The 27,782-nt window shown below is 40.8% G+C and overlaps 2 protein-coding genes across 5 annotated transcripts; one reads left to right on the plus strand and one right to left on the minus strand.

Moving 5' to 3' along the window:
- Positions 1–3,729: 3,729 nt before the first annotated feature.
- LOC117299274 (membrane progestin receptor gamma-B-like) lies at positions 3,730–11,159 on the minus strand. Of its 4 annotated transcripts, none has more exons than XR_004520053.1 (3): positions 10,931–11,159; positions 5,524–9,357; positions 3,730–5,480 (listed from the first exon to the last, which is right to left on the minus strand). XR_004520053.1 is itself a non-coding variant. In XM_033782760.1 (2 exons), exon 2 carries the CDS (start codon positions 9,331–9,333, stop codon positions 8,287–8,289), a length of 1,047 nt encoding a protein of 348 aa, XP_033638651.1. In that variant the 5' UTR covers positions 9,334–9,357; positions 10,931–11,159; the 3' UTR covers positions 3,731–8,286. The 4 variants fall into 4 exon arrangements, 1 of the variants encoding a protein (XP_033638651.1); XR_004520054.1 differs by having other exon boundaries at positions 3,730–5,394; positions 5,481–9,357; XR_004520052.1 differs by having other exon boundaries at positions 3,730–5,394; positions 5,438–9,357.
- Positions 11,160–12,734: 1,575 nt separating this feature from the next.
- Positions 12,735–27,151, plus strand: LOC117299346 (methylthioribose-1-phosphate isomerase-like). Its single transcript, XM_033782870.1, has 7 exons — positions 12,735–12,853; positions 20,579–20,739; positions 23,098–23,333; positions 24,072–24,241; positions 24,700–24,876; positions 25,510–25,734; positions 27,002–27,151. The coding sequence occupies exons 2-7, from the start codon at positions 20,596–20,598 to the stop codon at positions 27,136–27,138; spliced, it is 1,089 nt and encodes a 362-aa protein (XP_033638761.1). The 5' UTR covers positions 12,735–12,853; positions 20,579–20,595; the 3' UTR covers positions 27,139–27,151.
- The last annotated feature ends 631 nt before the right edge of the window (positions 27,152–27,782 follow it).

Here is a 27,782-nt window from a genome sequence, read left to right on the forward strand (position 1 = left end):
AAACCTTTTGTTAATGACCGGTAAAAAGTGTTAATTCATGAGCGTGACACGCGACCTTGCACATGTTCTTATAAGACAGTTTCTTATTCCTATTAGTCGAGAGCAACGGCTGAAACAGTTGTGCCACATCACGCGATACGCGCGATGCGCACAGCATTCCATTATAAGGAGTTGTTTGCGCGAGGGCAGCGGAGGGCTCTACCATTTCATAGCTGGAGGGGTGTTGTGTTGAAAGAAATCATTTGACAATTATAATTTTTGCATTTATTTTACTTTTTTACCAAAAAGTGATGTTGTTTTTGACCGAAAAGGTATTTATGAATGGGAATCAAAGTGTGTTGCATCGGTTTTCAACTAGTGGTTTAAACCCGCCGAGGTCTGGTTTTCACGGCCGTCCGTCGTGCTGACATACGTCTCCTCACAGTGTAAGCATCTTCTAGGGTGAGCGACTGACGTAAGATGTAGTCCATGACGATGACAAACAAGTAGGGCGCCAACGTATCTCCCTGGAGCACACCAGATGTTGTGTTAAACTCGTCAGTGCAACCCGAAGATGTGCGCACACATGCAGATGTGTTGGTTTACAGTGACATTATTGCGTTGATGAAAGATGTTGGTATGCCGTAGAATGATAGAATCTGTCTCAGGGCTCCGCGGTCGACACAGTCAAACGCTTTGGAGAAGTCGACAAAGCTTATCACCATACTCCGCTTCCTTGAGCGGCACGCATCAATTGCCATTCGAAGACATGCTATCTGTTCAGCAGTGTTGCGATTGGGTCAGAAACCAGCCTGCAATGGTAGGATGAGGGTCTCTAGCCGCTCTTGAAGACGGACCAATAGCAGCCGGTTGAATAGTTTGGCGCGAACTGACATGAGGCTGAGTCCGCGTTGGTTGGTTAGTTGCGAGCTGTTCCCCTTTTGGGGAATTGGCCATTATCAAAGGTTTAAACACCCCCCACGTGACGCGCTCTCCACCAATAGGAATTGCATAACTGTCTGAGGTATTTATGAATAATGATCACAGTCATGTGGTGAAAGAAGAGTCACAATGGTTGTTGATTTTTTTTCACCCAAAAAAGGGGGTAATGGCCTGAAATTTTGACCCAAGCAGATCCAATTACTCCTCCATGCTTACGAAGGCTAAATAACAACACAACAAACATGAGTAACTAAATGTAAAACAAGCAGTGAAGTGGAATTACATGAATATATAGAGAGTCAGAAAGCTCACAGAAAAAAAGCAAGGAGTAGGCATTTGAAAGTGAGACAAAGGAGGGCTGCGGGTTTGGTATTTAACGTGTTCCAGATATAAATGTACATTAACCTTCACCTGAAGGTTTTTTTTTCCTGTGCCAGACAATTTATTGCCTTTTTCCCCCAGGTGTTATGATAACAAGCATGTACAGTACTTTCAGTTAAGTTCAAAGTGTATTTTTATTCTTGGCAAGATGTAAATTATGCTGTATAAAAAAAGAGTACAGAGACTACTTGAGAAAAGTGCCTCTACTACACAAATTGTCAGTGTTATTTTACCTGTGTTATTTTTTGGTACTGTTGTGTATGGTTAGCAATCATTTGGTACATGGAGGTTTACCTCCATGGAACGCTCTACGCATGGCTGATCCTATTCTTGTCTGCTTCATGGAGTGTTTAGGTAGCAACCTTGGCTCACAGGATGTTTCTTTTGTTCACTTCACCCACACACCTTGGTGTCTTTTATTACCAAGTATATTGCCATCATAGAGTAGGCAGTAGGTACATAGCTGTGAAATGATGTGTACATGGCATGCCCATAGGTTGGCCATACTACATGTATGGGAGGGGTCCGCCCGATAGTCCGAAGGTTCGATAGTCCGAAGGTACAATAGTCTGAAGGTTCGATAGTCCGAAGGTTCGATAGTCCGAACGCGCAAATTTTCCATAAGAGGGGGTTCATTAGTCCGAAAATGTAATAGGGTTCGTTAATCCGAACATTTGATGCGATAGTCCGAAGGTTCATTAGTCCGAAGGTTCATCGATCCGAAGGTTTTACTGGTCCGAAGGTTCGGTAGTCCTAATTTAGAATAAGGTTAGTTGGTCCGAAGGTTCGATAGTTGGAAACAAAAACGAGGTTCAACAGTCCGAAGGTTCATTATTCCGAATCGATGATAAGGTTCGATAGTCCAAATCGACACTAAGGTTCGATAGTCCGAATCGACACTAAGGTTTGATAGTCCGAATCGACGATAAGGTTCGATAGTCCGAACCGTCACTAATTTTCGATAGTCCGAATTGACAAACAAGTTGTATAAATAGTCTGACTCCATCGTATTGGAAGGTGGAGCAGAATGACATAATGACACTTGACACCCCCCTCCCCATTATATCGCGTGATGGGACGGCAACGGGAGTGTGTTCCCCCCCCCCACTCAAATAAAACTAATAATAATAATTATTATTATTATAACCGGCAATGGGTTATGGGGAGATAACCGGCAACAGGTAATTAGGGATTATAATATAACAATAGTAATAATCTCCCAAATAGAATAACTAGATCGGCCGCTCGTACACACGCGCCATTGCCTGTGTAGAAAAACTTTTGGTTCGCCATGGACGCGGTAAAAATTTCACGTTCCAAAGGCGACGCGCAGAAAATGCACACGTGAGATAGGCTTTGGATGCGCTAAATGTCACGTGCCGACGGCAACGAGTCAAGTGCCGACGGCAACGCACAGAAAATGAACACGGGAGATGGGCCAATGGCGGACCACCAGAACCCGCGTATGTACGCGCGGCCGATCTAGTTATTTTAATTCTATATCTATGGTGGTATAGCCCAGTTCATACTTCCTGCGAACTCGAATGCGAAGCGAATGTTGACGTCACAAATTCGCAACGAATAATTTGCAGCAGTTGCCCTCTGCTCGACTCACTTGCGAATTCGCTGCGAAAGGAGGGTTGTGACGTCAAATTCACGTCAAATTCAGCAACGTTTGATTTGAAATCAAGATCCATAGAATGTTGTTTTTCTCGAAATAAATCTTTAATTTTGGACTTTTCATGTAAATTCGGACTACATCGAACCTTAGTGTAGATTCGGACTATCGAACCTTATTGTCGATTTGGACTATCGAACCTTATTGTTGATTCGGACTTTCGAACCTTATTGTCAATTCGGACTATCAAACCTTTTTGTCAATTCGGACTATCGGACCTTATTGTCAATTTGGACTACCGAACCTTCGGAATAATTATTTAACCTTATCCTATTTTCGGACTATAAGGCCATTTGGACTATCAAACCTTCGGATTGTCGGACCTTCAAACTATTGAACCTTCGGACCATCGAACCTTCGGACTATCGAGCGGTAACCGTATGGGAACCAGTTGGGTAGTACTACTTGCATTGAGTGCACACTCACCCTGAATTGTCCTGTAATTCCATCCACAGTACTCATTTAAGGGCCCAATTTCTTTAAAGGCAGTGAGTGGACACTGTTCGTAATTACTCAAAATAATTATTAGCATAAAACCTACTCGGTAACGAGTAATGGGGAGAGGTTGGCAGCATAAAACATGGTGAGAAACGGCTCCCTCTGAAGTGACCTAGTTTTCAAAAAAGAATTAATTTTCACAAATTCGATTTTGAGACCTCATAATTAGATGTTGAGGTCTCAAAGTCAAGCATCTATATGCACAACTTTGTGTGACAAGGGTGTTTTTTTTTTCATATAGTATCTTACAACTTCAATGATCAATTGTGCTCAAACGTTCACAAGTATGTTATTTTATGCATATCTTGAGATACACCAAGTCTTTTACTTAAAGGGACACATTGCCCAGAACAATCCTTTCTTTACAAAAACTGGTTACCGCCTAAAATTCCATTAAGTTTACATTGTTGCAACTGTACGTGCCCCACTCATCCTTTGCTTAGCAAATCTTAGCCATGGCTCAACAACTTTATGAAATTGGGACATGGGCCCAGCTTACATCAGATTGAAGCTTTATATGTTATCAAATATTCAACTTGTGCCAAAACTCATAACGCTGTATGTTCGGCCAAGTTCAGATTACTGTGCAGAGATGGGGGAACAACAGTTGCAGATGGTTTTAACCAGATGGTGTTAACAATCACGCATGGATGATCCTATTATTGTCTGCTTCATTGAGTGTTATGTCACTTTAGTAACCTTGGCTCACATGATGCTAATTCTTTTGTTCACTAATCAGCCACGCACTATTATCATATAGAGAGGGTAGTTGAGAAATGATTTGACTATTATCATATAGAGAGGGTAGTTGGGAAATGATTTGACTATTATCATATAGAGAGGGTAGTTGGGAAATGATTTGACTATTATCATATAGAGAGGGTAGTTGAGAAATGATTTGTACTATTGTACATGTACTGCTCTTGGCCTATCAAAGCCATACTTTATAGCTATGTCAAGGTCCCAAAGGCTACTGCTCTTGGCCTATCAAAGCCATACCTTATAGCTATGTCAAGGTCCCAAAGGCTACTGCTCTTGGCCTATCAAAGCCATACCTTATAGCTATGTCAAGGTCCCAAAGGCTACTGCTCTTGGCCTATCAAAGCCATACCTTATAGCTATGTCAAGGTCCCAAAGGCTACTGCTCTTGGCCTATCAAAGCCATGAAAGATGTTGCTGAAACTGGTGTTCAAAGTACAAAAAACTGGTGTTCAAAGTACAAAAAAAACAATTCACACATAAAAAAAGGGCTCAATTAATTTTGTTCATTTGATGTTTATTTATTAACAACAGTATGATTAAGCAATCACCAAGTATTTATTTAGTTAAATTAAAGTTGAAGTAATTTTCTTATAAAAATCAGTGACCTGTACAATACATGTAAAAGCCACTATAATCACTGCAGATTGCATGCTATGCAGGCAAAACACACCATGCTTTCCATTAACAGTCTGGGTTTACTCTAATCCAGCACACAGATATCATCCTTCATGCAATACACAATCATTGGACAATATCAGTTTGGCAATCACGTGTTTACTGCTGCGGAGGCTTTTGAAAGGTGTATAATCTTTCCCTAAAAGGCACTGGACACTAGGCCTATTGGTTTTTACAAAAAAAATCCTTTTATTATGCATCTGAAAGCACACAAAATTGTGCAACAAGGGAGCTTTTTCTCATTATTGCAAATCTTGCAAATCAGATGGCCGATTGAGCCTAAATTTTCGCAGGTTTGTTATTTAATGCATGTTGGGATTCACCAAGTGGGAATACGTGACAATAACCAAACATGCCCAGTGCCTTTAACATGTAAACAATTACTTTGAACTTCATTGAAAACAATAGAAAATGCAGCACAATACATGAGTTCTTAAATAAAATGTAAAAATGTTGAATTAACTTCTTAGTAGTTAAACCTTTCACCATAGTGATTCTCAATTAACTTCTTAGTATTTAAACCTTTCACCATAGTGATTCTCAATTAACTTCTTAGTATTTAAACCTTTCACCATAGTGATTCTCAATTAACTTCTTAGTATTTAAACCTTTCACCATAGTGAGTCTGTAATTGGGAGAGGATACAATTTCTAAATTTTAAAGCCGTTCAATGCGTGTCCTAAATACTTCATGCAGTAAAAATGATTGAAGTATAAAAATACAATATTCTTTAAAACACCAAAAATGTTAAAAAATTATGACATTGGCATGATTAGGTGAGTTGTTTGATTGTTTCTCATGTATGAAATTCTTGTCTCACATGGGACAAGTTTATTCATTCCCTTCAGAGTAAACACAAAAACAAGGTTTTAAAAGTAAGTTGAGTAGTTTATGAGTGAGTTCATGATTAGGGCAGCACCAGTGATTTGGGATCAAGTGTGACAAAGGTCAGGGTAAATAAACATGTCTACAACTATAGTTTTAAATTGTTGAATGAAAACCTCTAAATAATACCATGTACATAGTAGTCTAAACTGATCCCCACATTCAAATTGCCTTTACCATAGAGGAATACACATCAAGGTATGTATACAAGTTGCCAAAGCATGCATAGAAGCACTAGGGCAGAATGTACCTTATATATAATAAGTTATCGCACAAGCGTGAGTGATACGGACAAATATAGCGCTTCTGCATGAACCAACCCAACGAGGCCGACATGCAATATTTTTCCATATTTCCACGAGCGCGCGTGTGATAATGAACGTTATCTTCAAGCAAACTTCAACAATGCAAGTGACGATCAGCAACTGCGCCACTTTTGAAGTGTCAGTAACTTCTATGTTTTGCGTAAAGCTTATAAGAGCGCAATGCGCGGAGTGAGAGCACACAATGGGTGTGTGGGCTGTGCGATATAAGTTTACATCACACTCCTTGATGCTATAGATCAACTAATCATACACAACTCTTGCTAAAGCAGAATCATGTGACCATCCAAATTACCATGTACATGTAGTTACAAACCAATACAGAAAAATACATTATCTTAATTACCAAATGCATAGATCTACATTTAGTGTAACAATGCAAAGATCTCTAGGAAAAAAACTCGCTTAAACATACAATGTATCCCATGAGTATAAATATGTTGTGCATTAGCACAAATGTTGACAACTGTGATAAGATTATGAAATAAATGAACTATATGTAAACTTTGAAACCAATATTTATAAACAAACGCATCTTACCAAAATCAATCTTACCCGTAACCACACATGTAACTTTGAAACATAATGCACTGTACACACTGCAAACTATAGAAACATTGCAAACATTTATTAATGATATCAACTGACTGTCACAATATTGTGATTATTTGAGCATTGCATGTTGTTATCATGTTGCTTTAAGTGCCTAGCAACCATAAACTGTTATGGAGAGAGACAAAACATGAATGAAAGACTAACTTGTGACTTCAATCTAAGAGTGGAAACCACAACATGTTGCTTTGTTTTAAAAACTCAATGTAGACAGTCATTTAACAACCTGCTGCAAAAGAATGTTCAAATAATAGGCCTACTCTTACAAAAACTTGAACAATTAATGTTATATTACATACAACTGTTTTGTCCATATGAAGAAAAACATCAAGACCAAGTGTACATGTAGTAGGCTAAACAGCCACTGAAAGGCATCATTTTTGTACATGTAGTTACTTTAAAGACTGCAAAAATCTGTACTGTACTATTACAGTATATCATTAGGTGACTATATCAATATATTAGCCTTTGAGAAAGACTCTGCTACCCAGTGCTACTGCTAGCGTCAGTAAGTCAGGCCATTAACAATTATGTATTTCATGAATGAATACAAAATGTAACATTCATATCATGACCATAATATGTCTTGCCTGGGTTTCCAGAGTCAGGATGACAATTGGCTACATGTATATATTACACAAACCCACACCATACACAAACTTTATAAATACTTCTAAAATATAATAAATGTTTTAAGCCATTACTGTCGTACTTTGTATGTCAAGTTGCTCAATATTTTACCAGTGAGACAAAAGGCTGAAAGAGTTGCATAAAAAAACAACACAAGGCAGTATATAAAAAATAAATCCATATAAAAGTGAGTAGTTTATCATTTGAAAATATCTTTTGTACTAATGAGTTAAGTTGCTAGTACTACAAACGTACACTGTACATGCATCTTGTCCCATGAAAGGCAAAGCTACATACAAAGGTACATGAAAATGACTAGATTCAAGGAGCACCTGGTATTTGGAGATTACTGACACGTCACCACAATATTCAAACAACACTACATCTATTTTAATGCCTAAGCCATCAACTGATTACCAAAATCTTTACCAAAAGAAATTGGGTTTACATTCAATGTTTGGGTCACACTGGGTGAATAAGTGGCAGCCTGATTTGCAACTTTATGAAAATCAGAACTGCATGCGATTACTTTCTTATTTTAATAAGGATGTAGAAGGATGCACTCTGATGAGAAAGGCTTTTAAAAGCCTTTCTTATGTTGTGCAGAAATAAGTTTTAAAAAACTTATAATTAGTATTTCTGCATACAGTATTTAGTTCAATTGGACAGATAATTTTAAGCAACTGGACACTTACAGACATAAACAAGTACTATATTCACAATTGAATGAATCCACAAAAACACAGGCAGCTAAGATAGAAAGAGAACACAGACCTGATCCTAAATTTACACAATCATATTCCTTCACAAATAGAAAGTTTGGTTGTTAATAAACGTACCACTTCCAATGACTTCTTTCATTCATTTAATGCGGGAATGGTGGCTTTCAAATTTCACACATTCAGCATTTTCAACCATTGCTTAACTCTGTTTTAAACAAGGATTGTTATTAGAATGTTCACTGGGTATGTGAATGGTCTTGATACCCTGTTTTTGTTTGACTTTGCGCAGATGACATTTGTCCCAAATGAAACAAGTGAAGGCACCTATGATTAGGAGGTCAATGATGATAACTAATAGTATGACACCAACTGTATTAAGCAGTGATGGCATGGGTAGTGCAGAGAGCAAATCAATACGCCTTGTCTGCATATCAATCACATTACCTTGCAGCTGCAAGTAACTAGCATAGCTACCTACAATATGGAATAACTGATGACTATGACCAATGATATCAAATTTACCAGGTGCTAAGACTTCAGGGAAATGTGAAGCATAGATGAGGATTGTTGTACCACTCATCATAAACTGATAAGAATGATAGTGATGGGCATCTGATTGGCAATCATCTAACTCACAAAACACAACCCGATAAAATAATGGGAAGCTGCAGAACAAGTAGGGAGTAGCAAATGCTGTCATTCGCAGCAGCTTCTGCCTTTTGACTCCAGCTACAAGCCGGGAACTACAGGCCAAGACTGTACACAGAAAGGCATTAAATACACACATTGGCAAATATAATTTGTGGTATGTGGTATTCATAAAACTTTTGGGAAAGATGTATGTATTATACATTATGGAACAAGCCATGCTGTAGACACTCAATGCACCATAGTCAAAGAAGAAGCAAAGATGACGGGCTCTCTCTGACATGCAGTTGAAGAGGTGAGCTGTGCTACTAATGATCATGTACAGGCATACCGAAGCCAAATATACTTGCATAGGGTAGGTGAATGGATCTACGTCAAAGCTCAGCTCGTGCCATAACCACTGTGTGTACATCCATAGGAACACACCAGACGTCAGGAAATGAGTCCAGAAATTGATGGTTTCATTAGTGAAGGTGAAGGCACTCAGTATACATGAAGCCAAACTACTGCGACATGACCGGTACCCAGATACAATAAATGGTTCCCTGAAGTCCTTGGGAACATGGTTCACTCTCAGTAGCTTGATAGTCCACATCATGAATGGTGTTGGTATACATGCAACCTAAACAAAGCAAAAGAGACCAGGCAAATCTGTTGAAAACTAAAACCAAATCAAAAAGAATATTGAATATAAAATGAATTTCAAGTAGAAGATTAGAGGAGCGTTGATGTTGCATAATAAAGGGAAGTTTTGCCCGTGCCCTGCCCTGACAATGACATGCAAGGATTATACACACACATTAAACTAGCCCCATCATGCATGGCGTTCATTACATTCCCCGCATCATGCGCATGATCCCATCTGGCCCTGTCACGATTGTCTTAACACTTCCACTATCCCAGCTTCGGCATTTTGGACAAGCCGGAAGATTACGAGTGAGTATTGTCAGCAAATGGGAATTTGGTCAAATTTGACGGCTAGTCAACAGATTTGCCCCATTTTTACCCCTTTCAAAAAAGCAAGACACAAATTCTAAGAACGCGAGCAGGCTTGATCCTAAATGTCTAATGAATCTTTTCAATCACTCAAAACACCATTGAGGAAATACTTTGAAGAAAAAGGACGGAACCTTACCAGAGCCCAGAGCGAAATGGTCACAAGTTTTTAAAGTTGATATTTTAAAGCTGAGTTGGCGGAGCTTCGGCTCTGTGTGCCCAATTATTGTAGCACTGCTTGTGAGGCATAGTGTAGCCTGGCAACTAGCCTGACCGCCAACCGACTGAATTCACTGATCAAGTAAGCCGCCCAGCTTACATGTGGAGAGTCAGACAACTCAACCACGGAAAAACTAGACCATTCGGACAACTCGACAGTTGAGACAGCTCGACCATTCGAACAACTCGACTTTGAGATTTTGCTCTGGCTGTGGTACATGTAGGTTTTTGTCCTTTTTCTTCAAAATATTTCCTCAATAAGACAATTGGTGGTTTGAGTGTGTTATGAAAGGATTCATTAGACATTGAGGATCAGGCTCGTGTTCTTAGAATTTGTGTCATAATTTTTGAAAGTGGTAAAACTGCTTGGCAAATCTGATGACTAACCATCAAATTTTTTCATTTACCGTTTTGCGACGATACTCACTCATAACCCTCCGACTTGGCCGTCGGAGGGGGGCTACGTTAAATCGCGACTACTCTAGGAAACACATATTTATAAATATAAGCACAAACTCTGAGACCAATTGTCTCAACAAAATTATTCAATGTGGAGTAAGTTTGGGTGTCGACCATTTGTCAACCACGGACTGATCAAATGTACCATGGTTACCTATGCATTTGAATCATCATGGGTACCAGGCAAAATCAAATAATAATGGGTCGACTATACTAGTCAACTATTTATAAATTTAAAATAGTGCCTCACTCGAAATTCTTTAATTGCTGGAAATTGCCGTTTGGCTTTTTTCAACTTTATAATCTAACTACTAATATTATATTAGGCCTAACAAATACTGTGATTTAGTCATTTTTAGTGTAATAATATATTATGTTTAATTTTAAACTTTAGGTGAGTCATGTGATGTAGATTGTAGTGCTACTACTAAAGTACTACTACTAGACTACCTTCCTAGGACTGTAGTACTCTCTACTACTTAGTACTAGTACTACACTAACTAGTAAAATAAATTACCTACTTTGTTTGTTGACTATTTCTTGTACGTTAAAATGGAGGGGCTTGGGTGCTCGTTGACCATCACACACCGTCTGACTGTAACTAGCTAGCTAGCTCTGTCATCACTGTCAAGTTACTTTTCCGCACCATTACCCACCAACAATTAGGGCTACTGGGTGCGGTTTTTGGGGGCCCGGGGCCACAGCTTGCACACTACACTCTTACAGCAAATGATGCAGCAGTGCGCCGGCGACGAATGGATATAGATCTAGTGTCGGAACGTTGGGCCGGTAGCGTCACAAAATCCGAGCAATTGTTTACTTTTTGTAAAAACCGTCAATGACCGTCAGGTCAGACTCGCGACAAAAAATCGTGTTACTGACTTGAAATAAACTTATTCTGATATTATGAGGTATATTTATAATCGAAAAACTGAAATGATGGCTAATTCTGGCCGTGACTTTCGGGTCGCCAGTAACAATGGTTGTATATCTCACAACTATGGAGGACCAAAAGTGGACAACGCAATTATCCATTTTTTTGTGATAATAGAAAATGAGAATTTCTTTTAAAGGCAGTGGACACTATTGGTAATTACTCAAAACAATTATTATTTGCATAAAATCTCACTTGGTAACGAGTAATGGGGAGCTAGCTGTTGGTAAAACATTGTGAGAAACGGCTCCCTCTGAAGTAACGTAGTTTTCGAGAAAGAAGTAGTTTCCCACGAATATGATTTCGAGACCTCAAGTTGAGAATTTAAAGTCTCCGAAATCAAGCATCTGAAAGCACACAACTTCGTGTGACGATTTATAGGGTATTGTTTTTCTTTCATAGTTATCTCGCAACTCCGACGACCAATTGAGCTCAAATTTTCAAAGGTTTGTTATTTTATGCATATGTTGAGGTACACCAAGTGAGAAGGCATGGTCTTTGACAATTACCAATAGTGTCTATACTGTCTTTAAAGTAAAATAATTTTTTCAAAATCTTCATTTTGGAATTTACTTTTTGCCAGTGACTGCGGTCCAAAGGAGACAACACAAAATTTGTACATTCCCAAGCAGGATTTTACTTTTTGGAACCAAATTTCAAATTTCTACTAGCAGAATTTTTGATTTTACTTTTTGGATTTTACTTTGGTCTTTGTTAGCGACACCTTTTCTCATTGTTTCTGCGGCAAAATGTTGGGCCCAATTTATATTTGGCCATAAGGGGATCACACAATAATGGTCACACGAAATTTGAATGAACGTTTAGGCCCGCCAAACATGTGTTCAAAATTCCCTATAACAAGAACAAAAAGTTCTAAATCTGAGGCCTCGAAATCAGATTCATGAAAATTCTTTCTCGAAAGCTACAGTGGCGTATGTGCCTATATGTGACAGGGAATTCTGCCCCCCCCCCAACCTCCCCCCCCCCCCTCCCCCCTTCCCTCCCCCTCCCATCCACCCCTACGACGAACGCCCAACCCGTGTGCCCCAACCATGGAGCAGTGAACTTAGTAAACCTTTTATAGTTATCAGAATTTCACTACAAACTTTTATAGAATATAAAAACTTCCTTTCGTAATAATAGTAGGCCTCTGCATTGTTGAGGCATAATATGGAGGAAGGAATTCGAGGGCGCTTTGAGCTTGACGTCACACATGCAAGGGTTGTACCACACAATGCAAACTTACCGTTGGCAATGAGATGCGATAATGTTTGATGCCGCGAGTGACGGTCGTTGGCGCTATTTGACTTATTACAATTTTAAAGGGAAACTCGACTCGTAAAAGAGTGTCTAGATTGGTCCCCTGTCTATCCGCACTTTGCGAACCTCCGGGTGACGTCAGGTGTTCAGGCTAAGCCTACACTTTCCTTGAAAGTAAAAAAAAAACAGGTCAAGTCCACGTGATTGCTTGCACACAGAAGAGTCCTAATCATCGCAGATAAAGACCAAGGTATGTACCTGACTGAAGTGACAGATGTGTGATAGGGAAGCATCTTTTGATTCAGGGGGTAGTCAAAGACCAACAAAGAGGGCCAAAACTGATGCGATTGGTTAAATTTACCAGAACTCAAGTCAATAATTAGGGAATAACAGTGCGAGTACCAGGTGTCATGACAAAAACTGTCCGCTGGCAATAAGTGTCCGCTGAGCATACGCAGTATACCCCGGACACTATTTCGCACGCGAGTACCAGGTGTCATGACAAAAACTGTCCGCTGGCAATAAGTGTCCGCTGAGCATACGCAGTATACCCCGGACACTATTTCGCACGGATTACGGGACAAGTGTCCGCCCAACAAATAGTGTCCGGGCGCCATGCTGCGCCGTGCTGATAATCAAATACAACCCTAGAAAGCGTTCAAGTAGATACAAGCCTAGTAAAAAAAATAGACGAACAGAACACTTACTCGCAATCAAAAGTATGTCAAGATTAGTATTTCAGTTCACAATGGTAAAACAGTGCAGGTTTAACAAGTATGGATTGTGCTAATTTAAATGTTACGAATTACTTATTTTATAATAAAATACAACCAAGAATGCTTTCAAGCATATTATAAGTCAAGTTACAAAATAGACGAACTTTGTCAAGTTTTGTATTTTACTTTAGTAAATAAAAAGTCCAGGTTAAATAAATACGAATGAAAGTGCTAAATGATAAATAATACAAATATTTATAATCAAATACAAGCAGGAAAGCGTTACAAAAATGTAAAACTAAAATGTTAAAAATGAAGCAAGGCACGCAATGATGATGCACGCTAACCGCGTACACTATTTAGCAAGCTTCCGTAAACAATGTGACGTCATAGACGCTTGACCAATCAATATGCTAACGAGCGGACACTTATTGCCAGCGAACAGTTTTTGTCATGACACCGGTCTTCACTGCGTGGTAATGACCGGGTTGGTGGCTGGCGCTGTTAACGGACCGAGCCGCGCTGTTAACGGACCGAGCCGGAGGCGAGGTCCGTTAACAGCGCCAGCCACCAACCAAGGTCATTACCACGCAGTGAAGACCGGGTACGAACACTGTTATTCCCATTAATAACCCAGGTCGAAAATTCCAGTTGAACCTATAGTTAAACTGGGTTTAACTGAAACTAGTTGAAACCAGTTGATAAAATAGTTAAACACAGTTAAAACCAGTTGCTTTAATATGGAAAATGGACAGAGACCAACTGGTTTATAATTTCAACCTAGTTGAACACAGTTAAACCTAGTCCAAACCAGTTGGTTAATATGGAAAATGGACGAGTTTGATCACTATCCAGTTGAACCAGTTGACCCCAGTTAACTAGGTTCAACTGGAATTTTGACCTGGGAAATACCTTTTTTAGCGAATTAAGTGGCTAAAATTGTCCAAATTTTGTGACTTTTCTCTCGGCGGTACTTTCAGACATGTTCAAGGGCCATATTTGAGCTTTTGATGGTTCCCATCTCTTTCGTGCGTTAATCACATTACTGATCTTTGAGACCAGTGACTCTTTTAAATAATGATCTGTTCAGCGCCTTCACTGAGGTCAAAGGAGGCAAATGATTGGACGATAGCTGTTCCTTGTGCATTAAAACGCGCACATTGGAGCGACGTCACATGTTTCAGACACCTTCTTTGGTTGGTATTTTAATGACTATTCAGTTCAGAAGTAAGTATGGCCATGGCGTGCAAAACAAAATAAAAAATCTCATTTACATTACATTATTTATGGCTACTAAGCTTCCTTGATTAGAATCATGAGATATCACAGGGCATGACAAACAGTACAACCCCCTCCCCCCCCCCCCCGAGAATCAGCAAACAGCATGCGTCCAGCAGACAGGCCAGCATGCGCTCAGCAAGCAGTATCAGCAAACAGACCACCATACATCAAGCAGACCAGCATCAGAAAATAGACCAGCATGCCAGTATTGGCAAACAGACCAGCATGCAAGTATCAGCAAACAGACAAGCATGCGCTCAGCAGGCAGTATCAGCAAACAACAAGCAGGCAAGTATCGGCAAACAGACCAGCATGCGCTCATCAGCAGGCAGTATCAGCAAACAGACAAGCATGCAGCCAGCAGGCCAGTATCAGCAATCAGGCCAGTATCAGCAAACAGACCAGCAGGCTAGTATCAACAAACAAACCAGCATGCGCTCAGCAGGCAGTATCAGCAAACAGTAGGCATTCGACCAGCAAGCCAATATCAGCAAACAGGCCAGTGCGGCAGTATCGGCAAATAAACCAGCAGGCCAGTATCAGCAAACAGGCCAGCATGTAACCAGCAGGCAGTATCAGTAAACAGACCAGCATGCGCTCAGCAAGCAGTATCAGCAAACAGGCAAGCATGCGACCAGCAAGCCAGTATCAGCAAACAGGCCAGTATGCGTTTAGCAAGCCAGTATCAGCAAACAGGCCAGCATGCGCTCAGCAGGCAGTATCAGCAAACATGCAGGCAAGCATGCGACCAGCAGGCCAGTATCAACAAACAGGCAAGCATGGGACCAGCAGGCCAGTATCAGCAAACGGGCAAGCATGCGACCAGCAAGCCAGTATCTGCAAATAGACCAGTATCAGCCAGCAGGCCAGTATCAGCAAAAAGACCAGCATGCGTCCAATAGGCAAGCATCAGCAAACAGACCACCAGGCCAGTGTACGGTTATTAGTAGCCCCAATACAGGGCAGGTGCACTGTTATTAGTAGCCCCAATACAGGGCAGGTGCACTGTTATTAGTAGCCCCAATACAGGGCCAGTGTACTATATGTAGCCCTAATAAAGGGCCAGTCTACTGTTAGCCCAAATACAGATGTTCTATTGTTAGTAAACTCAATACAGGGCTGATGCACTGTTATTACTAGCCCCAATGCAGGGCCAGTTTACTATTAGTAGCCCAAATACAGGGCCAGTGTGTACTATTAGTAGCCCCAATACAGGGCCAGTGTGTACTATTAGTAGCCCCAATACAGGGCCAGTGTGTACTATTAGTAGCCCCAATACAGGGTCAGTGTGTACTATTAGTAGCACCTATACAGGGCCAGTGTGTACTATTAGTAGCCCAAATACAGGGTCAGTGTGTACTATTAGTAGCCCCAATACAGGGCCAGTGTGTACTATTAGTAGCCCCAATACAGGGTCAGTGTGTACTATTAGTAGCACCTATACAGGGCCAGTGTGTACTATTAGTAGCCCAAATACAGGGTCAGTGTGTACTATTAGTAGCCCCAATACAGGGTCAGTGTGTACTATTAGTAGCACCTATACAGGGCCAGTGTGTACTATTAGTAGCCCCAATACAGGGCCAGTGTGTATTATTAGTAGCCCCACATACAGGGCTACGTTACTATTAGTAGCTCAAATACAGGGTCAGTGTGTACTATTAGTAGCCCCAATACAGGGTCAGTGTGTACTATTAGTAGCCCCAAAACAGGGTCAGTGTGTACTATTAGTAGCCCCAATACAGGGCCAGTGTGTATTATTAGTAGCCCCAATACAGGGTCAGTGTGTACTATTAGTAGCCCCAATACAGGGTCAATGTGTACTATTAGTAGCCCCAATACAGGGTCAGTGTGTATTATTAGTAGCCCAAATACAGGGTCAATGTGTACTATTAGTAGCCCCAATACAGGGTCAGTGTGTATTATTAGTAGCCCAAATACAGGGTCAGTGTGTACTATTAGTAGCACCTATACAGGGCCAGTGTGTACTATTAGTAGCCCCAATACAGGGCCAGTGTGTATTATTAGTAGCCCCAATACAGGGCCAGTGTGTACTATTAGTAGCCCCAATACAGGGTCAATGTGTATTATTAGTAGCCCCAATACAGGGCCAGTGTGTACTATTAGTAGCCCCAATACAGGGTCAATGTGTACTATTAGTAGCCCCAATACAGGGCCAGTGTGTACTATTAGTAGCCCCAATACAGGGCCAGTGTGTACTATTAGTAGCACCTATACAGGGTCAGTGTGTACTATTAGTAGCCCCAATACAGGGCCAGTGTGTACTATTAGTAGCCCCAATACAGGGTCAGTGTGTATTATTAGTAGCCCAAATACAGGGCCAGTGTGTACTATTAGTAGCCCAAATACAGGGTCAGTGTGTACTATTAGTAGCCCAAATACAGGGTCAGTGTGTACTATTAGTAGCCCAAATACAGGGTCAGTGTGTACTATTAGTAGCCCAAATACAGGGTCAGTGTGTTCTATTAGTAGCCCAAATACAGGGTCAGTGTGTTCTATTAGTAGCCCAAATACAGGACCAGTGTGTACTATTAGTTGCCCCAATACAGGGCCAGTGTGTACTATTAGTAGCCCCAATACAGGGCCAGTGTGTATTATTAGTAGCCCCAATACAGGGCCAGTGTGTACTATTAGTAGCCCCAATACAGGGTCAATGTGTATTATTAGTAGCCCCAATACAGGGCCAGTGTGTACTATTAGTAGCCCCAATACAGGGTCAGTGTGTACTATTAGTAGCCCCAATACAGGGTCAGTGTGTACTATTAGTAGCCCCAAAACAGGGTCAGTGTGTACTATTAGTAGCCCCAATACAGGGCCAGTGTGTATTATTAGTAGCCCCAATACAGGGTCAGTGTGTACTATTAGTAGCCCCAATACAGGGTCAATGTGTACTATTAGTAGCCCCAATACAGGGTCAGTGTGTATTATTAGTAGCCCAAATACAGGGTCAATGTGTACTATTAGTAGCCCCAATACAGGGTCAGTGTGTATTATTAGTAGCCCAAATACAGGGTCAGTGTGTACTATTAGTAGCACCTATACAGGGCCAGTGTGTACTATTAGTAGCCCAAATACAGGGTCAGTGTGTACTATTAGTAGCACCTATACAGGGCCAGTGTGTACTATTAGTAGCCCCAATACAGGGCCAGTGTGTATTATTAGTAGCCCCAATACAGGGCCAGTGTGTACTATTAGTAGCCCCAATACAGGGTCAATGTGTATTATTAGTAGCCCCAATACAGGGCCAGTGTGTACTATTAGTAGCCCCAATACAGGGTCAATGTGTACTATTAGTAGCCCCAATACAGGGCCAGTGTGTACTATTAGTAGCCCCAATACAGGGCCAGTGTGTACTATTAGTAGCACCTATACAGGGTCAGTGTGTACTATTAGTAGCCCCAATACAGGGCCAGTGTGTACTATTAGTAGCCCCAATACAGGGTCAGTGTGTATTATTAGTAGCCCAAATACAGGGCCAGTGTGTACTATTAGTAGCCCAAATACAGGGTCAGTGTGTACTATTAGTAGCCCAAATACAGGGTCAGTGTGTACTATTAGTAGCCCAAATACAGGGTCAGTGTGTACTATTAGTAGCCCAAATACAGGGTCAGTGTGTACTATTAGTAGCCCAAATACAGGACCAGTGTGTACTATTAGTTGCCCCAATACAGGGCCAGTGTGTACTATTAGTAGCACCTATACAGGGTCAGTGTGTACTATTAGTAGCACCTATACAGGGCCAGTGTGTACTATTAGTAGCCCCAATACAGGGCCAGTGTGTACTATTAGTAGCCCCAATACAGGGTCAGTGTGTATTATTAGTAGCCCAAATACAGGGCCAGTGTGTACTATTAGTAGCCCAAATACAGGGTCAGTGTGTACTATTAGTAGCCCAAATACAGGGTCAGTGTGTACTATTAGTAGCCCCACATACAGGGCCAGTGTGTACTATACTGGGCCAGTGTGTACTATACTGGGTCAGTGTGTACTATACAGGGCCAGTGTGTACTATACTGGGTCAGTGTGTACTATTAGTAGCCCCAATACAGGGCCAGTGTGTATTATTAGTAGCCCCAATACAGGGTCAATGTGTACTATTAGTAGCCCCAATACAGGGCCAGTGTGTACTATTAGTAGCCCAAATACAGGACCAGTGTGTACTATTAGTAGCACCTATACAGGGCCAGTTTGTACTATTAGTAGCCTAAATACAGGGTCAGTATTAGAAGCCCAAATACAGGGCCAGTGTGTACTATTAGTAGCCCAAATACAGGGTCAGTGTATACTATTAGTAGCCTAAATACAGGGTCAGTATTAGAAGCCCAAATACAGGGCCAGTGTGTACTATTAGTAGCCCAAATACAGGGCCAGTGTATACTATTAGTAGCCTAAATACAGGGTCAGTATTAGAAGCCCAAATACAGGGCCAGTGTGTACTATTAGTAGCCCAAATACAGGGTCAGTGTATACTATTAGTAGCCTAAATACAGGGTCAGTATTAGAAGCCCAAATACAGGGCCAGTGTGTACTATTAGTAGCCCAAATACAGGGCCAGTGTATACTATTAGTAGCCCCAATACAGGGCCAGTTTGTACTATTAGTAGCCTAAATACAGGGTCAGTATTAGAAGCCCAAATACAGGGCCAGTGTGTACTATTAGTAGCCCAAATACAGGGTCAGTGTATACTATTAGTAGCCCCAATACAGGGCCAGTGTGTACTATTAGTAGCCCCAATACAGGGTCAGTGTGTACTATTAGTAGCCCCAATACAGGGCCAGTGTGTACTATTAGTAGCCCCAATACAGGGCCAGTGTGTACTATTAGTATACACATAATGAATGTTTATGAGTGCAATGGTGCGAATATGTTCATGAGTTGAAAGATGGAATGTTCTATTCAACGAGGCGGAGCCGAGTTGAATGGAACATTCCAGCTTTCAACGAATGAACATATTCGCACCATTGCACGAATGAAAAACATTCATTATTTGTTTTATATAACATCCAAGTAGAACTTTGTCATTTTGATTGAAAGAAACAACTTTCAAAACAAACAATTTCAACTGCAGAAGCCGAATGCTAGTAATTTTACTATGCCTTCTTGCAGTAACACCTGCTGCGTTACCAAAGACACGCGCACGCAGTGATGTTTTTACTCAGCTTTTTCGTTCCATCCGAAAAGTACCATTGCACGCTGGCAGCGTGCCAGCGTGCAATGGTACTTTTCGGATGGAACGAAAAAGCACGGCGAGTGACTCAGCGTGCAATGGTACTTTTATTTGCTATCACGTGACGGACAATCCTCCAATCAAATGGCAAGGATCTGCTTGGGTGTTATATAATAGCACCTATACAGGGCCAGTGTGTATTATTAGTAGCCCCAATACAGGGCCAGTGTGTACTATTAGTAGCCCCAATACAGGGCCAGTGTGTACTATTAGTAACCCCAATACAGGGCCAGTGTGTACTATTAGTAGCACCTATACAGGGCCAGTGTGTACTATTAGTAGCACCTATACAGGGCCAGTGTGTACTATTAGTAGCACCTATACAGGGCCAGTGTGTACTATTAGTAACCCCAATACAGGGCCAGTGTGTACTATTAGTAGCACCTATACAGGGCCAGTGTGTACTATTAGTAGCACCTATACAGGGCCAGTGTGTACTATTAGTAGCACCTATACAGGGCCAGTGTGTACTATTAGTAACCCCAATACAGGGCTACGTTACTATGAAGTGGTGTGGCTGATGAGTAGTTTAAAGCATCCGGCTCATCAAGCTCTTATTGTTCTGATCAGCAGAGTTTAGTGTACATGTAAGTCCCTGTTGTGGCACTTGAGCCAGATACTTTACCCTACAATCTCCCTGCTTTCTTGCTTGATCTTCATTGTATGTAGAGTTGTGCAGTCAACGACTGCAGCTGTAGTTTCATGCTTTATCTTGACTGTTTGCTGTTGCAGATTGATAAAGTACCAGAATGGAGACTTGTCAAACACTTGAAGCTATTCACTACAAGGAAAATAAACTCTTCATATTGGACCAGTTACAACTCCCGAAAAAGCTAGAATATGAAGAAATTACATGTGTGGAAGAAGGATGGCAAGCCATTAAGCAAATGAAGGTATGTATCCATTAGGTTGGAGCCAACAGTGCTTGCCTATCAACCAGTCTGATTGAAAAATCCCCAGTTACTTTTAAGTAAAAACCCTTAAACATCAGAGCAACCCTTTTTCTGAGAAAGATAAACACAAAAGTAGGTGCTAGCTGACCAACAGTTGGAGAAATATTGACTAAACAGCGCGCTCTGTTACTTCATAATTCACTAGGTTGAGTATCTTCAGTGTTGACTAGGTTGAGTATCTTCAGTGTTGACTAGGTTGAGTATCTTCAGTGTTGACTAGGTTGAGTATCTTCAGTGTTGACTAGGTTGAGTATCTTCAGTGTTGACTAGGTTGAGTATCTTCAGTGTTGACTAGGGTTGAGTATCTTCAGTGTTGACTAGGGTTGAGTATCTTCAGTGTTGACTAGGTTGAGTATCTTCAGTGTTGACTAGGTTGAGTATCTTCAGTGTTGACTAGGTTGAGTATCTTCAGTGTTGACTAGGTTGAGTATCTTCAGTGTTGACTAGGTTGAGTATCTTCAGTGTTGACTAGGGTTGAGTATCTTCAGTGTTGACTAGGGTTGAGTATCTTCAGTGTTGACTAGGTTGAGTATCTTCAGTGTTGACTAGGGTTGAGTATCTTCAGTGTTGACTAGGTTGAGTATCTTCAGTGTTGACTAGGGTTGAGTATCTTCAGTGTTGACTAGGTTGAGTATCTTCAGTGTTGACTAGGGTTGAGAATATTCAGTGTTGACTAGGTTGAGTATCTTCAGTGTTGACTAGGGTTGAGTATCTTCAGTGTTGACTAGGGTTGAGTATCTTCAGTGTTGACTAGGTTGAGTATCTTCAGTGTTGACTAGGGTTGAGTATCTTCAGTGTTGACTAGGTTGAGTATCTTCAGTGTTGACTAGGGTTGAGAATATTCAGTGTTGACTAGGTTGAGTATCTTCAGTGTTGACTAGGGTTGAGTATCTTCAGTGTTGACTAGGGTTGAGTATCTTTAGTGTTGACTAGGTTGAGTATCTTCAGTGTTGACTAGGGTTGAGTATCTTCAGTGTTGACTAGGTTGAGTATCTTCAGTGTTGACTAGGGTTGAGTACATGTATCTTCAGTGTTGACTAAAAACAAAAATTAAAAAAATATTTGAATATCAGGTTAATTTCGGACAGTTGGCCAGCGGTTAACCGAATACCAAATTTCACTACTCGCCCATGACTAGTGTATGTGGAATTACGTTTGAATTAGACCTACTCCTTTACATAGCACCATGTGTTGTTTTACAAGGTGCTGTGATTTAATACTAGCGGGATGCCGCGCTTTCGCTCGGCAACCCTGCTAGAAACCTCTTCGTATAAAATGCTGCAAGTGTAGCGTTGTGTACGCCATGAGCGCCGCTTGCGGCGGATACCGGCGCTTTATTAAGTGTCCATTATTATTATTATTATTATTATTATTACAGGGGAGGGTTAAAGTGGCTGGGCAGGGTCACTATACAAATCACTCTGGCAAACCACCCATCCAAAGTTAAGACGAATCTTAGTGCTTTGTGAAATCAACCCAACCCCATCAAGTGTTTTCCAGTTTCCAGCAGGTCCAGATAGTGGTTCTTTCTCAGTCCGGTTTATATCCCGTTTCGTTTATTTTGTTCCCGTTAGGTTTATTTTTTTGCTGTCCTGTATCTTCCCTGTCCAACTGTGTGCCCCTTCCCTATCCCGTCCCATATCTAACCCACGCCTCCGTGCCTCCCGTCCCCGCGATCCCGTGCATTGGCATTGTTCTTTGCTAGCCACTGTTTGCCCATAACTCATATTTTCCAGTTTCACGCGAGTCCCGTTTGTGGTTCTTTTCCGTTTCATGGGCTTGATCCCCCCATTCAGTTAAATATTTTCCTGTTCCATGTCCCATATCATGAGTCCTTTTTCATTTTTTCAATCACTACCCCAGCCCTGTTCATTTTCTCCGTCATTTTAGTTTTGCCGTTCCCCCGCCCGTCCCCCATTACACAGACGTACCACTTTGTCCCCCTTCCTCCTGTCCCCATCCTAAATCTAACCCGTACATCCCGTCCGTGAATTGTTCTGTGCACTTTTTTCCGGCCCATATCTTTCCCCGTTCCGCGCGGGTCCCGCCAGTCAGGTAGCTAAACACACGGGACCAATGGCTTTATGTCCCATCCAAAAGACGAAGCATTGCTAAGCTAGTGTCTTGCTAAAGATGACGGGGACACTTGTCACGCGGGGGACTCGAACCCACACTCTACTGATCAGAAACACTGAGCTTGATTCCGGTGCTATTAACCGCTATAGGCCAATGACACTCCAGAACACTCTTTCTCCATTAATATGAATCTTAACCTTGGCTTCATACCTTTCATGGTAGGTTAGAGGAGCACCATGTATTGCTATTGTTGGCTGTCTTGCATTGGCTGTTGAACTAAACAAACATCATCCAAACAGCAAACATGAGTTGATGAGTTTGATAGTGAGGCAGTTAGACTATTTGACGACTGCTAGACCTACAGCTGTTAACATGAAGGGAGCAGCAGAGAGCTTGAAAACACTCATTAATCAGCTTCAAGATAATAAAGATATTACAGCAGATGATATCAGGCAAAGGTAAATAATAATAAAAGTGCTCAGGTCCGTGACGCTCATGGCGCTTCAACATTATTACCCCTGGTCACTGGGCCTTAAATCATTCCTTAAACCATCTCAGCTCCCTGGGGAGTATATACAGCCTGTGCCGCCAAATATTTAGCCCAATCAAGGCTAAATAATCACAAGAACCATCTCTGCCCTCACAGGTACACATTTACCCCTGGGTGGAGAGAAGCAATTATAGTGAAGTGTCTTGCTCAGGGACACAAGTGTCACGACCGGGATTCAAACCCACACTCCGCTGAACAGAATCACCAGAGCTTGAATTCGGTGCTCTTATCCACTGGGCCACGACACTCTGCAAAATTAAAAACTTGGTTTCACTTGTGTGTTTGCACTCACTGGCCAATGAGATATAATAGAGGTGTTGTATGGTGTTTGTATGGCGTAGAAAGGATGGCCAAGTTTCCTTGATTTAGTGCTTTTGGGTTTGATAGTATGGAATGATTTATTCAAAATCACAATGACAAGAGACTCACTATTTATTCTTTACCGCAATGCTTTATTGCAGACTTCTGTACATAAATTGCTCTTCATTTCTTTTTAGGTAGCAAATTCTTTAAAGTTCCACCTGTAGGTGAAGTGTGTGCATCGATCAGTAAAACAGTCTATTGATGACATTGCCAATGTTATTATTGTGGGAAGACTGTACATACTGGCTTTATATTAAATATGGTTTCTTTTGTTTCCATACAGAGTAATCTGTGAAGCAGAATTGATGTTAATTTCAGATGTAAAATGTAACCAAAGTCTTGGTCATCATGGTGCACAACACATCCTACAGCATTGTCGGCAAGGCAAGATATGTGTCATGACACATTGTAATACTGGCTCTCTTGCAACAGCTGGCTATGGTACTGCTTTAGGTAAGACATCCAAACTCTATCTGCCTTTTCCCAGGTTGTATAAAAAACGTGTGTGTGATCCGTGGCTTCACGGCAATTACAGGTTGAATAGCTGAAGACTGGCACACCCGGACACATATATTGACTAAACAGGGAGACCGCCATGGCAGTGCTCTGGAACATAACCCAGGCAGTGCAGGTTCTGCTTAATTTGTCTTTGTGTAACCCAAAATCTGTTTAAGTTTTATGAATATTATTTTACGCATGTAGCATGTATATACATGTAATAGTAAGAATAATAATAATATTGAAGTCTTATCGCACATAATGTATCTACAAACAAGGTACTTAAGGCGATATACACACATGTACAAACTTTCAGAAAGATAAGACATTGCAGTTGTGGTGGTTTGTGATTAGTTGAAATTCAGCATTATAAGTTTTAATTATTAAAGATAAGAATGCTTTGTTTGCTTCAGGAGTGATTCGTGCCATACATGAAGCAGGTAAATTGGACCACGTGCTGTGTACAGAAACCAGACCGTACAACCAAGGAGCCAGACTAACAGCATTTGAACTGGTCCATGACAAGATTCCTGCCTCTTTAATCACTGATAGTATGGCAGCATTTGCAATGTACAAGAAAGGAGTATCAGGTACAGTCACATTAAACACACACCGAGTAGCCATTTTCATGGTACTTAATATACACACTAAACTAATGATGCTTTGAACTGCTCATTGTGTCTCACTGTACAGTACTTAGCAGAATCTTTTTTTAAATGAACATACATGTGACTCAAGGAAACTGAACTCGACCAAAATTACTTGAGACTGTATGACTCTATGTAAAGTGACTCGATACAGACTCGACCTAAATGACTCAAAACAGGTATGCCACCAACATGACTCAAGAATTGGACTTGACCATAAATGAGACTTAGAATCAAACATGGAGTCAAACGAATTGACCTGATACTTAGGACTAAAACTCTCGCAGCATATTTACATCTTTTTTGAAAATGTTCTGTTAATGTGAGTAACCTGTGCTGAGGATCCCTGTTATTACTGCGTCTGGTCGCTGTAGTAAATGTTAGCTGGTCCCCAACTAAGTCATCATTCCCTAATTTGTGTAACTGGTCATTCACAATTGTAGCTGCTATAATTTTATAATGGTATATTAACAAAGCAATGCTTGATGTATTAAACGTCAAAGGACACAAATCAGAGTGAAAAGATATGAGCTGGTTGTATTTACTATTCATGTTGTATTTGTTTATTTATTAAAGCTGTTATTGTTGGTGCTGACAGGGTGGTAGCGAATGGTGATACAGCAAATAAAATAGGTACTTATCAGCTCGCCATAAGTGCTAAACATCACGGCATACCATTCTATGTTGCATGTCCATCTACAACCTGTGATTTCAGCCTTCTGACTGGTGATGCTATTGTAATAGAGGAGAGACCACATAATGAGCTGACATACATCAATGGTGTACAGATTGCTGCTGATGGTGAGTTCTTTTCATATCAATCATGTGGCGTATCTTGGTTTAGCGCTTAAGAGCACCGGTTTCAAACTCTGGTATTTCTAATCAGCAAGACACTTTACCATGATGCTTCAGCCTTCAGATGGGACGTAAAGCCATTGGTCCTGTGTGTTGAGAAGGGGATCGCCCCTGTGTTCCTGGTTTGATTGGCAGCATATTGCGCCAGACATGAATTTGACGTCACAACCCTCCTTTCGCAGCGATATTCGCAAGTGAGTTGAGCAAAATTGAACTGCTTGAAATTATTCTTTGCGAATTTGTGACGTCACAATTCGTATTGCATTGGCACTCGCATAATTCGCAGAGTCTCATAATTCAAACATACCTGTAGTCCCACTTGCAGGAAAATACTATAATATCTTAAAGCACCTTATGAGAGTCACTGAGTGACGGATAGGCGCGCTACATAAGGAGCCACTATTACTATTAATTATTTTATGTGCCACTTTCTACAGTCCTGGAACCAATTTCACAGAGTCAAGATTGATCTGAACTGTCTATCAATTTTAATGCTAATTGTGATGTCACACTGTAAATCACGTTGGCAATAAACACAATTTATCTTACATTCTCAGTACTTTGTGAAATCAAGCCCTGGCCTAGGCATTGAACACCTTTGGTCAAAGACCATGCAGTATTTTACTTAGTGTATCCCAACATATGCATAAAATAACAAACCTGTGAAAATTAGGACTCAATATTTATTGGTCATCAAATATGCAACAAACTAGTTAAAGAAAAAACACCCTTGTTGCACAAATCGTTGTGCTTTCATGTATAAACAAAGGCTTCAGGCATGAAGTCTTTTATTATTCGAGTGAGAAATTACCTCTTCCAAAAATTACGTTACTTCAGAGGGAGCCGTTTCTCACAATGTTTTATACTACCAACAGCACTACATTGATTGTTACCAAGTAAGTTTTAATGCTAACAATTATTTTGAGTAATGATTAATAGTGTCCAGCGCCTTGAAGAGGAGCTCTTAGGTCAAATTAATTTATTCATTAGATGGAGGCGATTTTTATGAAAGTGAAAAGAAAAGTACAAGCATCTAACCTCGCATTAAACATTTAAAACATGACATCATTTTAAACAAAAAATGGGTCTGTACTTACCGAGGAGGAATGTTTCACTGACCCAAAGGTCAAGTTCAACACTGTTCTGATTGAATATTGAACCAACAACAGAAATGTGTCTTTATTAATGATTCATCTTTTCTTGTTCTACCAAGGTATTGGTGTATGGAATCCAGCCTTTGATGTAACACCAGCTGAATTAATAACCGGAGGAATCATCACTGAGTTTGGTGTCTTCAAAGCAAGTGAATTGCAGCACAACTTGACTGCAGTTATAGACCGTAGCGAATAAATGAAAGTGAAATGCATACATCAATGAATAACGCAGCACGCAGCGTTCCTGGTTTGATTTCTATGGCACATGCACGCACACGTACATGTTCACAGATGCTTTGAATTGTGGGCAGGTATTTGAATGGTAGCGTCACATATCGATACGATCTATTCCCTACATCAGACAATCTAAAAATGATTATATTTTCTCGTCATAATATAAACTATGGACTGGCAATGAGGTCAATAGTGCACATTTATTCCCCCAAGGGGGATAGACTTGCACTATTTACCGAATTTAGGCAGTTCAGATACACCTCGGTCTTAAATGTGAAATAAGAAAATAAACTTTTCAGGGTTTTTACTAAACTGTTTTAATTCAACAATTCATCCATGAGCAATTAAATCAAAACCGATTCAACAATAAAAGAAACGCATTAAATTCCCTTGATTCAGTTTTTTAGTTTGCTGTTCACATCATGAGAGGGCCTTAGTCTAGGGTGACTAGCCACTTGTCACATCATATTGTCAATAATTGAACGGGAGCATTGGGGCATCATACAGACAGACCAAACATAGTCTGGTTACTTCTTTAATGACTACATTGGCAAGTCACTAAGATAATAAGGGACAACACTAGACCAGTGTCATTATGAGTTAGTG

Source organism: Asterias rubens, chromosome 14 (assembly GCF_902459465.1).
Source record: "Asterias rubens chromosome 14, eAstRub1.3, whole genome shotgun sequence".
NCBI lineage: Eukaryota > Metazoa > Echinodermata > Asteroidea > Forcipulatida > Asteriidae > Asterias > Asterias rubens.

Bases quoted from the DNA above. Each gene is read 5' to 3' on its own strand.
- LOC117299346 (XM_033782870.1), top strand. From the start codon at position 20,596: ATGGAGACTTGTCAAACACTTGAAGCTATTCACTACAAGGAAAATAAA. The intron at 20,740-23,097 runs GTATGTATCCAT...CTTTCATGGTAG, and splicing joins AAGCCATTAAGCAAATGAAG to GTTAGAGGAGCACCATGTAT. The intron at 25,735-27,001 runs GTGAGTTCTTTT...TGTTCTACCAAG, and splicing joins TGTACAGATTGCTGCTGATG to GTATTGGTGTATGGAATCCA.
- LOC117299274 (XM_033782760.1), bottom strand. From the start codon at position 9,333: ATGATGTGGACTATCAAGCTACTGAGAGTGAACCATGTTCCCAAGGAC.